The sequence below is a fragment of the Crocuta crocuta genome, unplaced genomic scaffold (genome assembly GCF_008692635.1).
Source record: "Crocuta crocuta isolate KB4526 unplaced genomic scaffold, BGI_CrCroc_1.0 scaffold175, whole genome shotgun sequence".
Classification (NCBI taxonomy): domain Eukaryota; kingdom Metazoa; phylum Chordata; class Mammalia; order Carnivora; family Hyaenidae; genus Crocuta; species Crocuta crocuta.
The window spans coordinates 274157-287395 of NW_027530988.1; the positions used below are offsets into that span (position 1 = coordinate 274157).

Sequence of the window (13239 nt, forward strand, 5' to 3'; positions counted from 1 at the left end):
GTCTAAGCTAAAGCAAAGATGTGGGAATCTACAAAAATAGTACTGGGCAGTTGAAAAGTACCTTGGGGAGCTTGCCATCCTGAATATTTAGGTATTTATCCTGAGATGTCTCCTATTAGAATCTACACCTTCATGTTCTCATTGAGCATTTTGTTGTATGGAAAGAACAGAATGGGCTAAATATCTACAAATATAGTACTGGAAAGTTGAATTGCACAATTTCTTGAGGAGCTTCGAGTTCTTTTTCTTTCAAATTATGTCATAGAGAAAGGTAATTCCCAACCGAGAAACCCCACATAACCATACTAGAGACACGTTGCTAGGTCAATGCACTTTATTTTTTCTACTGAACTAGAGATGTACATGAATACAACTTAGAAGCACACTCCAGACAACTATTTCCAGTTCCTCTTGGAGCTGGTCACCCTTTCCCTGCAGGCACTCACCCTACAAACACATCCAAAATGTGCTAAATGAAGTGACCTGTTTGAAACCACATCTCAGAGCACCGTCTATGAACTTAGCCCACATTGTCTTTGCATGGTGTCAGGAGAAGAAGGGAAGACAGTGGATGATTAAAATGAATTGGATTGACATTACCATTCTTAATTGTGACCTGTAAGGATTTGTATGGAGAGTGTTGTGTCCTCCTACTCTTGACTTCTTAGAGAATCCTCTTTTAGAAGAGTCAGAAGTAACCCTGGAGGACAGGTTTCTCCTTGATAACATCACTTGTCTCTATAATATCATTTATGTAAGCAGGGATAATTTCTTGAATATCATCTTGCCATCGACAAGTCATAAGGACGTATCCCTGCCTATAAGAAGATTCATAGACACAGTCTGTCATTACCACTCCTCTGGTTAAATTACAGTACACTCCTTTTATTAATCGCTTGCTCCTGTGACATCTCTTCACCCCATTCTTACAAGACACAAACAGATTGTTACAGATGTCTTGCAGTTCCTCAAATGAAGTCTGGAGGAAGAAATGTTCTTTTACACAACGGAATCTGTTGTGGACATTTTTCGTTTTTATTTCATCAGTACAGTAGTTGGAATCAGTTAAGGGTCTTCTCGAATAGATAATGGTGCGACTTTTGAAGACATCTTTAGTGGGTGGTAGGGTAGGTCCCGTGCTGTACATCTCCTCCAAATAATCCTCAAAGTGCTCTACCTCTTCCTCCGACATCGGAGCATATTGAATCAAGATTTTCAACTGCAGTGGCTGCAGCAGCAGGAGCAGCAGGAGAGAAAGGGGCCGCAGGGCAATCAGGGTCCACATGCTTTCCTGTGGGGACTACGGGAGATAAGGGAATGTGAACCACTTCCATACTGTGTCCGCTTCTATTCCTGTGTTGGGCAATGTTCGTTTCTGCCACGTACCACCGTTCCGAGCTCGAAGACTTTGAGCAGTTTTCAAATTGACAACTCAGAATATATTTAACTATTTCTGAAATATAGACTAAAAAGTAACCTTCCTAGGCCTGTGCTCAGTCTGGAAGACTGTGGATCTGAGAGGAAAAGGTGAAGGAAGGAGGAAGAAAGGAAGAGAGAGAGAGAGCAGTGAGGAAACAAGGAAGGATAAGAAAGAGAGCAAAGGAAAGACAGAGGGCAGGAGGGAAAGAGAGAAGGTCAAGACAGCAGTGGGGAAAGAGACAGACAGACAGACCGACAGACAGACAGACTGACAGACAGACAGAGGCAGAGAGGAGGCTCACGTGTTCCCACCATCCGGAACAAATGCATCTGTTCTCTTAGGAGTTGTGAACTCACACTGCAAAGAGCTGTAAGTGATCCTCCCTCACCTCCCCCTGCTGTTATGAGGGAAATTCTTCATCTTATGACTTCTCTTCTTGCTCATCTCTGACCATAGACGCCCTGGGAGAAGGGATCAAGCAAGTTATATGGGGTCAGATGAACAACCATCTGCTGTTTCTTTGTGCATATGCTTTCAGCACACCCTCCTTGCCTGGAGTTGCTTGGTCCATTTTGCAGCCTCCTCTGCCTCCTGTTACCACTCAGAATACTCTGCCACTGACGGGCATCACTTACCTTGTGAGGGTGTTTTTTCATCCTATTTTTTCATCTCTTAGGTAGGCTTCATGGCTTCCTGTGACAGGGTTTCACATCCCTAAACTCTCTCCACCCTGTGAGTCTGTCTGCAGAGTTATGGTAACCTCACCATGAGAGATTTCAGTCCTTACTTTCCTTGCATTCTGTGAGTTTCCCTGTCTATTTCACCCCACAGCAGGCTGCACCAAAATCCCCCAGTAATTTGTTTTTTTAAGTTCATTTATTTATTTTTTAGAGAGAGAAAGAGAGTGTGAGCAGGGGAGGGGCAGAAAGAAGGGGAGAGAGGCAGAATCCCAAGCAGGTTCCACACTGTCAGTGCAGAGCCTGATGCAGGGCTCGAACTCATGAACCCTGAGATCATGACCTGAGCTGAAATTAAGAGTCGATGCTTAACCAGCTGAGGCATCCGTGCACCCCAAGACCCCCCAGTACTTTAAACATACGTGAGCAAGTGTCTCTGCAACACAAATGTGTAAAACTGAGATGACTTACATTATTTTAAAAATTGTCTTACCTTAAAAAGAAATGAAAATGTTTAATTTGATATATACCAATGAAGCATGTTATGACTAGGCTTTGTGGTTGTTATGTTAAATAATTATTTTAAAACTTTCCTTGCAAGAGCCTGAGCAGTAGAACATGTGTCACAGGAGTTGTGGCCAACTGCTAGACATAGTCTACCCAGGGCACAGTCTACCCTTTAGAGCAAAGTGTCATCTCTCATAGAGAATTCTTGGGCCTATCTAACATTTTCCAGTTCTAGTCCAAATCTGGCTGTTAATCATTAATTCTCCAAGGAGGCTTTCTTCCAAGACAAAGGCAAGTGCATTAGGTATACCAGAGAACAGGCTTCCGGGCCTACCTGTGCGTGGAGTCTCTTGACCTTGTTCAGTCTTTGTGGTGTCTATGCTTCAGAGAATGGTGCTTCAAGGGGTGGACTGGAGAGATCCAGATATTGGGGAAATTGGCATCCCCTAAGAGTACAGGAACTTGGAGTAGAAAGGGAAAAAACCAAGTGTAAGCAGCAGAAATAAATACACTCTTGGGGTTTCCCTGAAATAAAAATAATAAATAATAATGGCTAACACAATAAGCAATGATGTGCAAAGCATTATCTATACATTACCATCTTCTTAATCCAAACAACCTTATGATAAACATGTTGTTTTTTTAGTATTGTTTTTGTTTTCATTGTAATCAGCATTTCTTTGTGAAAGGAGGCTGCTTAAAATTTTACATTGGACCTGCCAAAACCCTGGTTCAAACCCAGGTCACAAGTCTGTCTGATGTTTACAATTCGGTTCTTCACTGTTATTCACTGTGGCCCTTATCAGTCTAGTTTCCTTTCCTGAGGCTAATCTGTACTTCTTTCTCTAGGCTGTCTTTGTAACTGTCAGAAGAGACCAACAGAAACACAGAGATCACAAAAGTGGCAACAACCAGGGGTGCCTGGGTGTATCAGTCGGTTGAGCATCTGTCCCATGATCTCAGGTCTTGATCTCAAGGTCGTGAGTTCAAGCCCCACATTGGTCTCTGTGATGGGTGTGGAGCCTACTTTTAAAAAAAAGAAGTGGGGAGAATTAGAATTGTCTTTGAACCACTGGAGTGCTGTAAGAAATTGGCCCACCTGCCATGAAACCTAGCTGTGCTGCTGCAGGAGCAGTTTCCTGGGTTTTCTTACTCCACTGTGCCCTTGGCATAAGAGAAGTCTTCCCTTAAGGCAACCTGAGTGATTCTTTAATACTCATAACCCAGAAAACTTGAGCTACATGGAGATGGAAACAGGTTGGATCTAATCTTTGTATATGTGAGTAGAAAAAGTCAGAATTGAGGAGTTAAAGAAAGGCAGATGTTGGGGCGCCTGGGTGGCTCAGTTGGTTAAGCATCTTACTTCAGCTCAGGTCTTGATCTCAAGGTTTCTGAGTTCAAACCCTGCAACTGGCTTTTTGCTGTCAGCGCAGAGCCTGCTTCAGATCCTTTCTCCCTCTTTCTCTGCCCCTCCCATATGCTCTCTCTCTTTCCAAAAAACAAAAAAAAAAAAATTTTTTTTAAAAAAAAGAGAGAGAAAGGCAGATGCTGGGGCACACATGAGAAAGTGGGGAGAACAGGAGGATTGAAGGCAGGAGTGCAGAGAATGGGACTGGAAAGAAAAACTGGGCTGCAGTGGTGATGTGAGAGTGGGCAGTGTTGGTGTGACCATACGCATAAGCCCTTCCTCTTGTCCCTGTTTCTACAGTCTTATCAGACTCCCCTGGGGAGTCTCTTCAGGAGAGTGAGCCCATTGTGACAGTTCAGGGAGCTCAGGACACGGTCCCATAAACGAGAACCTGGAGCATCTGTGACATCTTGAGCTGCAGAGAACAGGACAGCAGGTGCATGGACAGCAGAGGTCAGGCTCCTACTGAGGACATGCCTCGGGGCCTGCCCAGGATACCTCCTTAACCTTTATATCCTAAACTTCTTAATATTTTAGTTATGAACTCAGCTTGTAGTTTCATGCTTGTCAAAATCCTTTCTTACCCCGAAAGTATATGCATTTTTGCTTCTATTCTATTTTATTGCTTTTGTGGATTTTTAAAAAATGTTAAGTTTTTTACCATCTGGAATTTATTATGAAGTATAGTGAGAAGTGGGTTTTGTTTTCACATAATTTGTCCATAATCCCAGTACCAATGATTTGGGGAATAAAATCCATTCTCTCACCACTAATTTAAAAGTTAGCTTATCTATTAAACAATTCTATTTCTGAATTATCTGTTGTGTTTTGATGATGGTTTTATCCATTCACCTGCCAGTAATATGCTTTCACTTATTCTCATTTTAGAAAATATTTTAATATCTAATAAAGCAACTCACATTCATTCTTCTACTTGTTCAAAGTTAGTACTGAGACAGAACAGAAAGTAGATTAGTGGTTGCTTGAAGCAAAGGGTAGGAATGGGAATTAGCAGTAAATGGGTAAGACAGACAGATAGAGACAGAAACAGAGAACAGATGGATTGAAACATGCTTATGCTTCTTAAGTTTTTGCCTGGCAACCTCACACAGCAGAACCACCTGGATGTCCTGTGGAGGACCAGATTCCCTGTTTTTTCCTCAAACCTCATTAATCAGAAGTGCTGTGGATGGGTCCATAAATTTGCACTTTATTATTTTTTTAAAAAATTTTTAAATGCTTATTTATTTTTGAGAGAGAGAGAGACAGAGTGCAAGCAGGGAAGGGTCAGAGAGAGAGGAAGACACAGAATCTGAAGCAGGTTCCAGGTTCTGAACTGTCAGCACGGAGCCTGACGCGAGGCTCGAACTAATGAATCATGAGATCATGGCCTGAGCCGAAGTCAGACGCTTAACCGCTTAACCGACTAAGCTACCCAGGCGCCCCAATTTGTACTTTAAACAAGTTCAAAAGGTGAGTTTTAGCCCACTAAAGTTTGAGAAATACTGCCTTCATATACATAAACATGTAATTTATGACATAGAAAACATCCCCAAATAGTGGGGAAAGTGTTAGGCCTTTTCAGTAAATGTTTTTGGGAAAAAATTGAGATGAATTGCTTTCCCTGTTTGACTGTTGTGAATAATGCTGCTTTGAACATGGGTGTGCACTTATCTGATTGAGTCCTACTTTTCCTTTTCACTTTTAAACATGCGTGGGAGGGTTAGGATGGCTTATAGATTTGTAGGCAGGGAAGGGCCTTTTCTGTAATGCAGGTCCTGAGTCCCTGGTCAGAACTCTGTATTTAACCACAATTTAAAAAAATAAAATAAAAGATTAAGATGGGTCATAGGCTCCCCAGGGAGACAAATACATATTTCAGAGAGATTATTAGGTGGTATTTTAAAAGTAAATCAATTTTAAAACACAAGACATTTAACAGATCTTACAATAAGGCATCAATGGATTATGATTGCATAATAGTCATATAGCCTCAGTCACAAAAGGAAAAACTAAAATTGTATCTTTCAAATCGGTACAATTATAATACTTCATAAACTCACTGCTGGTGAGTTGATAAGGTGGGCAATCACCCATTTGTGATCAGAGTGACAAAGTTGGCAAATATAATAAAAAGCTTTGAAAAGCTGATAATATCCCTCCATTTTTGATAGCTAAGATTCTAAGCAGCAATAGTTTATATAGAAATATGGACAGCAAGCTTTATTTAATAGAGATAAAAATTTGAAATTTGAAAACATAAATATCCAAACATTTGGAGAAAGGTTAACTTGAGTTTGATATGTTCATAAATATGGTAAAAACAATAATAACAATTGTAGTAAGAGCTAATATTTGAGATAGTGTTCTATAGTCAGAGAATTACATATTCTTAGAATAGATTGTTTTCCAGAATTTACAAATAAATTAACCAGTGAAAATGTAAAGATATGAAATATATTTAATATTATAGTAGTAGGATTATCTGGTCACAAGTGACAGAAGTACCAAACAAATTAACTTAAACACAAGAGGAATTATATTGACTCACAGAAAACAAGTCCAAGAGGCACAGCAGGATGAAGAAATTAAATCTTATGCTGTACTCTCGTTTTATCTCTTGTCCTCCACTGTTTTCTATGCTAACTTCATTCGCATGCAGGGTCTCTCAATGTAATGGCAGAGAAAATCATTGTCATCTTTCTAGCCTATATTTAAGGTCACAGTAGGAAGTGTCATCCTCTCCCATTTTCATCCAATATAGAAAATAACTTTACCCATTGGCCTTGTTTCTGTCACATGCATAAATCCAGGATTGTGGGGTCTTCTGATTGGCCAACGTGTAACATATGTCCTCCTCAGGGAAGAAAGGCAAAACCACACCATTAAAATTCCAGCAGAATTCCAGTTGCTGACCGAAGGAACGGTTGTTCCCTACAAAACAAGGAAGGGATGGAGACTAAATACAAAAGTGGCAAATGTCCATTACAAATGGCCAGGGAAAAAAATAAAACATTGAACTATATCTACAATCTGATCCCAATTAGTGGAAATATAGATTATGTAGTGGGGGTGGAGGAACCAAAACAAAACCTCAATAAACTGTTATTTCTGAATGGTTGATTTCTTATTGTTGTCTTTAAAGGTGTCTATTTTTAACATTTAAAATAAGTTAGTTCTAAGAAATGTCACTTATGAAATGAATTTTTAGGATCTGGTTTTGGACATGTTCTTAAATATTTCTCAGGCTGCTGCATTTAATATCAGTTAACTTCCACTTTTGCTCAGCATCAGGAAATGTCAGTTCCTTAGTTTGAGTGGTTAAGCAAAGATAAAACCTCAGTCTGTAGAGTTGGAATTACCTTTGTGAGTAAATCCCAGAGTATCTCTTTGTTTAATTCAGTAGAAAAAAATCTAGGTTTTAGCTAAACTTCAAATTCACACTCTGCATAAACATTTTGGGGCAATATTTATGCTTCTGACCTTTACACCCATAACCAAGTGTCAGGTTGAGAAAAATCTTGAGAAAAATGTGATTTTTGTGTGTCATGAGAGGATTGATGGCTTCACTGAAATGCACATCTTTTGTTCAATTCAAGACATTTCTTCCCCATAGGGCCCTAACAAAGACCTAAATATATGAACTTACAGAGACAGACTACAGAAAGGAACTGACTTTTCCCGATGCAAATGTGGAAGTTAACTGATATCAAATGTTCCAGTCTGAGACACTGACACTTCATATTTAAGAACATGTCCAAAACCAGATCTTAATAAACATACACAAAATAAGAATTACTCAATAATTGAAAAATCAATCCTCAGGGCACAAATATAGAGTAATTTTGACATCTTATTTTGCAAAAATGGAGTCAAGCCAGCTCTCAGATGACAAAAATCTCTTTACATTTGTTTGCAGTTTCCTGCAAGTTTATATTTATGCATGCCTTGGTTAGCTTTTTTATTGTATGATTCTATAAAAAAAGACTTTTTTTTAAGATTTGTTGCATTGATATCTGCTATTTTTTTCTGTAATGTCAGTGTGAGTTTAGAAGGTACAGACTAAGATATGGCCATTGATATGGTTTGATCTCATAATTTGGCCCTTCTCAGTGATCAGGAATAACAGGAAAATAGAAGATAGAATATATTAGGATAGAATATCTCATAGATTTTGCCTGGGTAAAGGAAAATAAAACCCAGTGAGACAGTGGGTTCTATATCAAGAAAAAAATAGGGGAACCTGGCTGGCTTAGTCAGTGGAGCATGTGACTCTTAACTTTGGGGTTGTGAGTTTGAGCCCCATATTGGGTGTAGAGATGATAAGGAAGGAAGGAAAGAAGGTGGGAAGGAAGGTAGAAAAAAAAAAGAAAGAAAGAAAAACAGATTTCAGTGTTCATACCCACCCACCCATACACATACAAACATATTCCTCCGTGTATGATGAACTAGAGGTCAAAGTAATATTTTTAAAACAACATTAAGGATATTGATACAAGTATATATAGTGGAATATTTTTCACAATTTTGGAGCTAGTGAAGGATGTCTTCCTTAAGTCAAACAAGAGCACAGCCACAAAGAAAATTATTGAAACTCTTGGTTACACATGCATAGACTGAGCCTGTACACGTGAGTACAAAGAAACCCTCACCCCAAAACAAATAACATAACAATAATCTCTAATAGCAAAAGACACTAAAAAATAAACTTCAAAAACCAGCAATAGTTTGGGGAAAAAATGCTTCGGGGGCACTTGGGTGGCTCAGCCGGTTAGTGTCCGACTTCAGCTCAGGTCATGATCTCACAGTTAGTTCGTGGGTTCCAGCCCCACATCGGGCTCTGCGCTGACAGCTCAGAGCCTGGAGGCTGCTTCGGATTCTGTGTCTTCCTCTCTCTCTGCCCCACCCTTGCTTGTGCTCTGTGTCTTTCTCTCTGCCTCTCAAAAATAAATTTTAAAATGTTAAAAAAATTTTTTTAGTGCTTTGAAAACATGTTCAGTGTAAAATTGCTTCTCANATCACAGTTAGTTCGTGGGTTCCAGCCCCACATCGGGCTCTGCGTTGACAGCTCAGAGCCTGGAGGCTGCTTCGGATTCTGTGTCTTCCTCTCTCTCTGCCCCACCCTTGCTTGTGCTCTGTGTCTTTCTCTCTGCCTCTCAAAAATAAATTTTAAAATGTTAAAAAAATTTTTTTAGTGCTTTGAAAACATGTTCAGTGTAAAATTGCTTCTCAAACTCGGGTAAAAGAAAAGTATGGATTTCTTCTCTCAATCCATCATATTTGCACCAAAACCTCAGCTCTTAAGGGTAGCAGCACAATTTACCTCTATTACAAATGTAGGGGTCTTCTGCCTTCTTATATAGTTAGGAAGATCAAAATACCTGCATTTGTCCTAGTGAAACAGAAAGTTACATTTTTGTACATTTTGTACATGAGTGTTGATGACCGGTATCGACATAGTTTCTCTTTCTGTTATCAATTGTTTTAATATGGAACATAGGGTTATTTTTTCCTCACCCTTTAAACAACTAACATTTCTGAAAAGTAACACAAAAGCCACTGACATCTCTTTGAGCTACCAAGACCTGTTTCTTGTGGTGTAAAGAATTTCTCTCTTTCCCAGTACGCTACAGCAGTAAAAGCAAAATGCTCATCTATGCCTTCACAAAGTATTCTTATTTCCTATGAGATCTTCATTCAACCCCTGCATTTCTTAGCTTTTGTATCACTAACTCGATATGAGTTCAACTCTGCCATGATAAATCTATTTTCTCACTAGAAAAGCAAGAAGTGGTTTATGTCCAAAAATTTTAAGAAGCCTGTTAAGACAAGAATACTTTAAACTTGGTGTGGGTTTTTTTTGAAAGATTTTATTTTCAAGCAATCTTCACACCCAACGTGGGGCCTGAACCTACAAATCTCAGATTAAGAGTCACAGCCTCTACCAACTGAGTGAGCCAGGCTCCCCTAGACTTGGTTTTATTTATTTATTTATTTATTTATACTTATTTATATTTGAGAGAGAGACACTACACAAGTAGGGGAGGAGCAGAGAGAGATGGAGACAGAATCTGAAGCAGGCTCCAGGCTGTCAGCACAGAGGCCGACGCAGGACTGGAACTCACAAGCAATGAAATCGTGACCTGAGCCAAAGTCAGACAGTTAACTGACTGAGCCACCCAGACACCCCTACCTAATTTTTGTTTTTTTTAACATAGTTTTTTAAAACTTTTTAAAGTTTATTTACTTAGAGAGAGCGAGAAGGAGAGGAACATAGAGAGAGAGAGACAGAATCCCAAGCTGACTCCATGCTGTCAGCACAGAGCCCAGTGCAGGGCTTGAATCATGAACCATGAGACCATGACCTGAGCTAAAACCAAGAGTTGGACACAACCAACTGACCCACCCAGGCACCCCTAAATTTAGTTTTAAAATGAAAACATACATAAGGATGAATATAACTTCTAGTCAAGATGAAGTAACATGGACCCGATTTACCCTTCCACCTGAAACAATTTTTAAAACTGACAAAATGCTGGAAAAATTAGTTTCAAGACACTAACATCAGACAACAAAATACACTGATCTTTGAGACACAGGAAACTAACAAGGTGAGCCCTACAGTTTGCCTGGCTTACTGTCTGGAGAGAGATTTCAGGCACAAGTGAAGAGTTGGCAAAGTTAGGAGGAGCCTGAAGACCACAGGAGATAAGGAGGAGGAATTGAGGAAACGAGGAGGCCAAGAAACTTGAGTCCATAAGCCAGAGTACTAGAAAGGAGAGTGCTGCCTTGAGCAGAAACATGGAGATCTGCACAAGGTTTTCTCAAGTATGCAGCAGAGTACGGTTTATTATACGTGGGGGAGAAAACCACCTGAGGCTGGGGAAAGAATTATCTAAAAGGATCAGAGGAGATAATGCCTAATCCTACTAAACAGGCTGGAAAAAGTCAAGATGCATAGGATATTAGATTGTGTACTCAGGAAGGTCTTGCCTCAGTAGTGGGCAATAATTAGCCATAGGCTTCTATTGCTCTGCACCTGCCTAACAAATCAAAAGGATCGATGTGATTCCAAACAGCTTATGTGTATTCCAGACAAAAGTTCAAGAATATTTACAGGAATGCTGGGGCGCCTGGGTGGCTTAGTCGGTTAAGCGTTCGACTTTCACTTAGGTCATGATCTCGCGGTTCGTGGGTTCGAGCCCCGCGTCGGGCTCTGTGCTGACTGCCGGCTCAGAGCCTGGAGCCTGTTTCAGTCTATGACTCCCTCTCTCTCTGACCCTCCCCTGCTCACGCTGTCTCTCTCTCTCTCTCTCTCTCCTAGAAATAAATAAAACATCAAAAAAAAAAAGAATAAAAAAAAAAGAATATTTATAGGAATGCAAGTATCCTTACCAGGTAAACCAACAAGGTAAAATTCACATCTGGCATCCAATCAAAAATAACTAAGACTAGGGGCGCCTGGGTTGGCTCAGTCAGTTAAGCATCCGACTCTTGGGTTAGGCTCAGGTCATAAAATCACAGTTCATGGGATTGAGCCCCGCATCAGGCTCCATGATAACGGCATAGAGCCTGCTTAGGATTGTTTCTCTCTGTCTCTCTCAGCCCCTTCCCCACTCACACACACACACTCTCTCTAAATAAATAAATAAAAACTTTTAGAAAATTACTAAAAGAGGAAGCAGGTAAACAAAAATCATAATGAGGAGAATCATGATTCAATTGAATTTGACCACAAAAAGGCACAGAATAAAGACATTAAAACTATTATTATAACTGAATTTCTTATGTGCAAAAAATTAAGTAGATTCATGGATCATAGGGAAAAAAACAAATCAAACTTTCAAACTTTTAAAGAAATGAACTAAAATGTGTGAGATGAAAAATACACTGGATGGGATTAGTGGCAGATTAGATATTATAGAACAATGACTAGTGAGTTTGAAGGTCATAGAAATGATTCAAATGAAACACAGAACAAGAAAACAAAACCAAAAAAAAGTGAAAAGAGCATCAGCAAGCTGTAGAATGAATTCGAGTGACTTCAGATGAGTAATTTGAGTCTCTGAAAAGGAGAAGCAGAGAGATAGAAAAAAATTAGAATTAATAGCCAAACACTTTCAAAATTTGATGGAAAGTATAAATTCACAAGTTCAAAAAAGCTCAACAAACTCCAAGCACAAAACCTGAAGAAAACCATACCAAAGCACATCATAACCAAATTGGAAAGAAAAAAAGCCCCACCTAGTTATGAAAAGAAAACCTGAGAAGCAGCCTCAGAGAAAAGACATGTTAGGACTGGAGAAGCAAAGAAAGGGGTGACATTAGATTTCTTACCTGAAACAAGGTAAGTAAGAAGAGAGCAGAAAAACATTAGTAAAGCACACTAAGTAAGAAAACTGTCAATGTAGAAATTCTATATCTGGTAAAAATATCTTTTAAAAGTGAAGGCAAAATAAAAGCATTCTCAGATTGCAGAGCTTAAAGAATTCATCACCAGCAAACAGTAGAGAGAAGGCAAACAGTAGAGAGAAAATTATACCAATTGGAAACGTGAATCTCCATAAAGGAATGGAAAACATTGTAAATGGTCATTACATGAGCAAATAAATGTGATTTTTTCCTTATTCTTTTAATGTTTATTTATTTTTGAGAGAGAGAGACAAAGTACAACTGGGTGAAGGGCAGAGAGAGAGGGAGACACAGAACACGAAAGCAGCCTCCCAGTTCTGAGCTGTTGTCACAGCAGTTGATATAGGCTTTTGAACTCACCGAGCTGCGAGATCATGACCTCAGCCAAAGTCAGACACTTAACTGACTGAGCCACTCAGGTGCCCCACTTTTTCTTCTTATTTAAATTGATTTAAAATAAAACAGACTAACCAAAACTAGCAGCAATGTATAATGGGATTTATATCATATTTCAAAGTAAAATGCATGAGGAGCGTCTGGGTGGCTCAGTCAGTTAAGCGTCCGACTTTGGCTCAGGTCATGATCTCACGGTTCATGGGTTCGAGCCCCGCATCGGGCTCTGTGCTAACGGCCAGCTCACAGCCTGGAGCCTGCTTTGGATTCTGTGTCTCCCTCTTTCTCTGACCCTCCCCTGCTCACGCTGTCTCTCTCTCTCTCTCTCAGAAATAAATAAAACATTTTTAAAAAATCAAAGTAAAATGCATGACAATAGCATCAAATCTGAGAGGAATGTAAGTTATTATCATAAGGTTTTT

The 13239-nt window shown here is 39.6% G+C and overlaps 1 protein-coding gene across 4 annotated transcripts in view; it reads right to left on the bottom strand.

Annotated features, from left to right (window-relative positions):
• Positions 1–342: 342 nt before the first annotated feature.
• RNASE9 (ribonuclease A family member 9 (inactive)) overlaps positions 343–13239 on the bottom strand; it is a 52130-nt gene continuing 39233 nt past the window's right edge. For 2 of the 4 annotated variants that reach the window (XM_077770317.1, XM_077770315.1), the window contains exons 2-4: positions 6790–6946; positions 2939–3065; positions 343–1300 (exon numbers count right to left, since the gene is read on the bottom strand). In XM_077770317.1, coding sequence (XP_077626443.1) covers positions 689–1285 — 597 coding nt within the window. In that variant the 5' untranslated portion in view covers positions 1286–1300; positions 2939–3065; positions 6790–6946 and the 3' untranslated portion in view covers positions 343–688. Of the gene's footprint in view, positions 1301–2938; positions 3066–3202; positions 3303–6563; positions 6947–13239 lie in introns of those variants that run through there. The other 2 variants (XM_077770318.1, XM_077770319.1) reach the window with 2 other exon arrangements.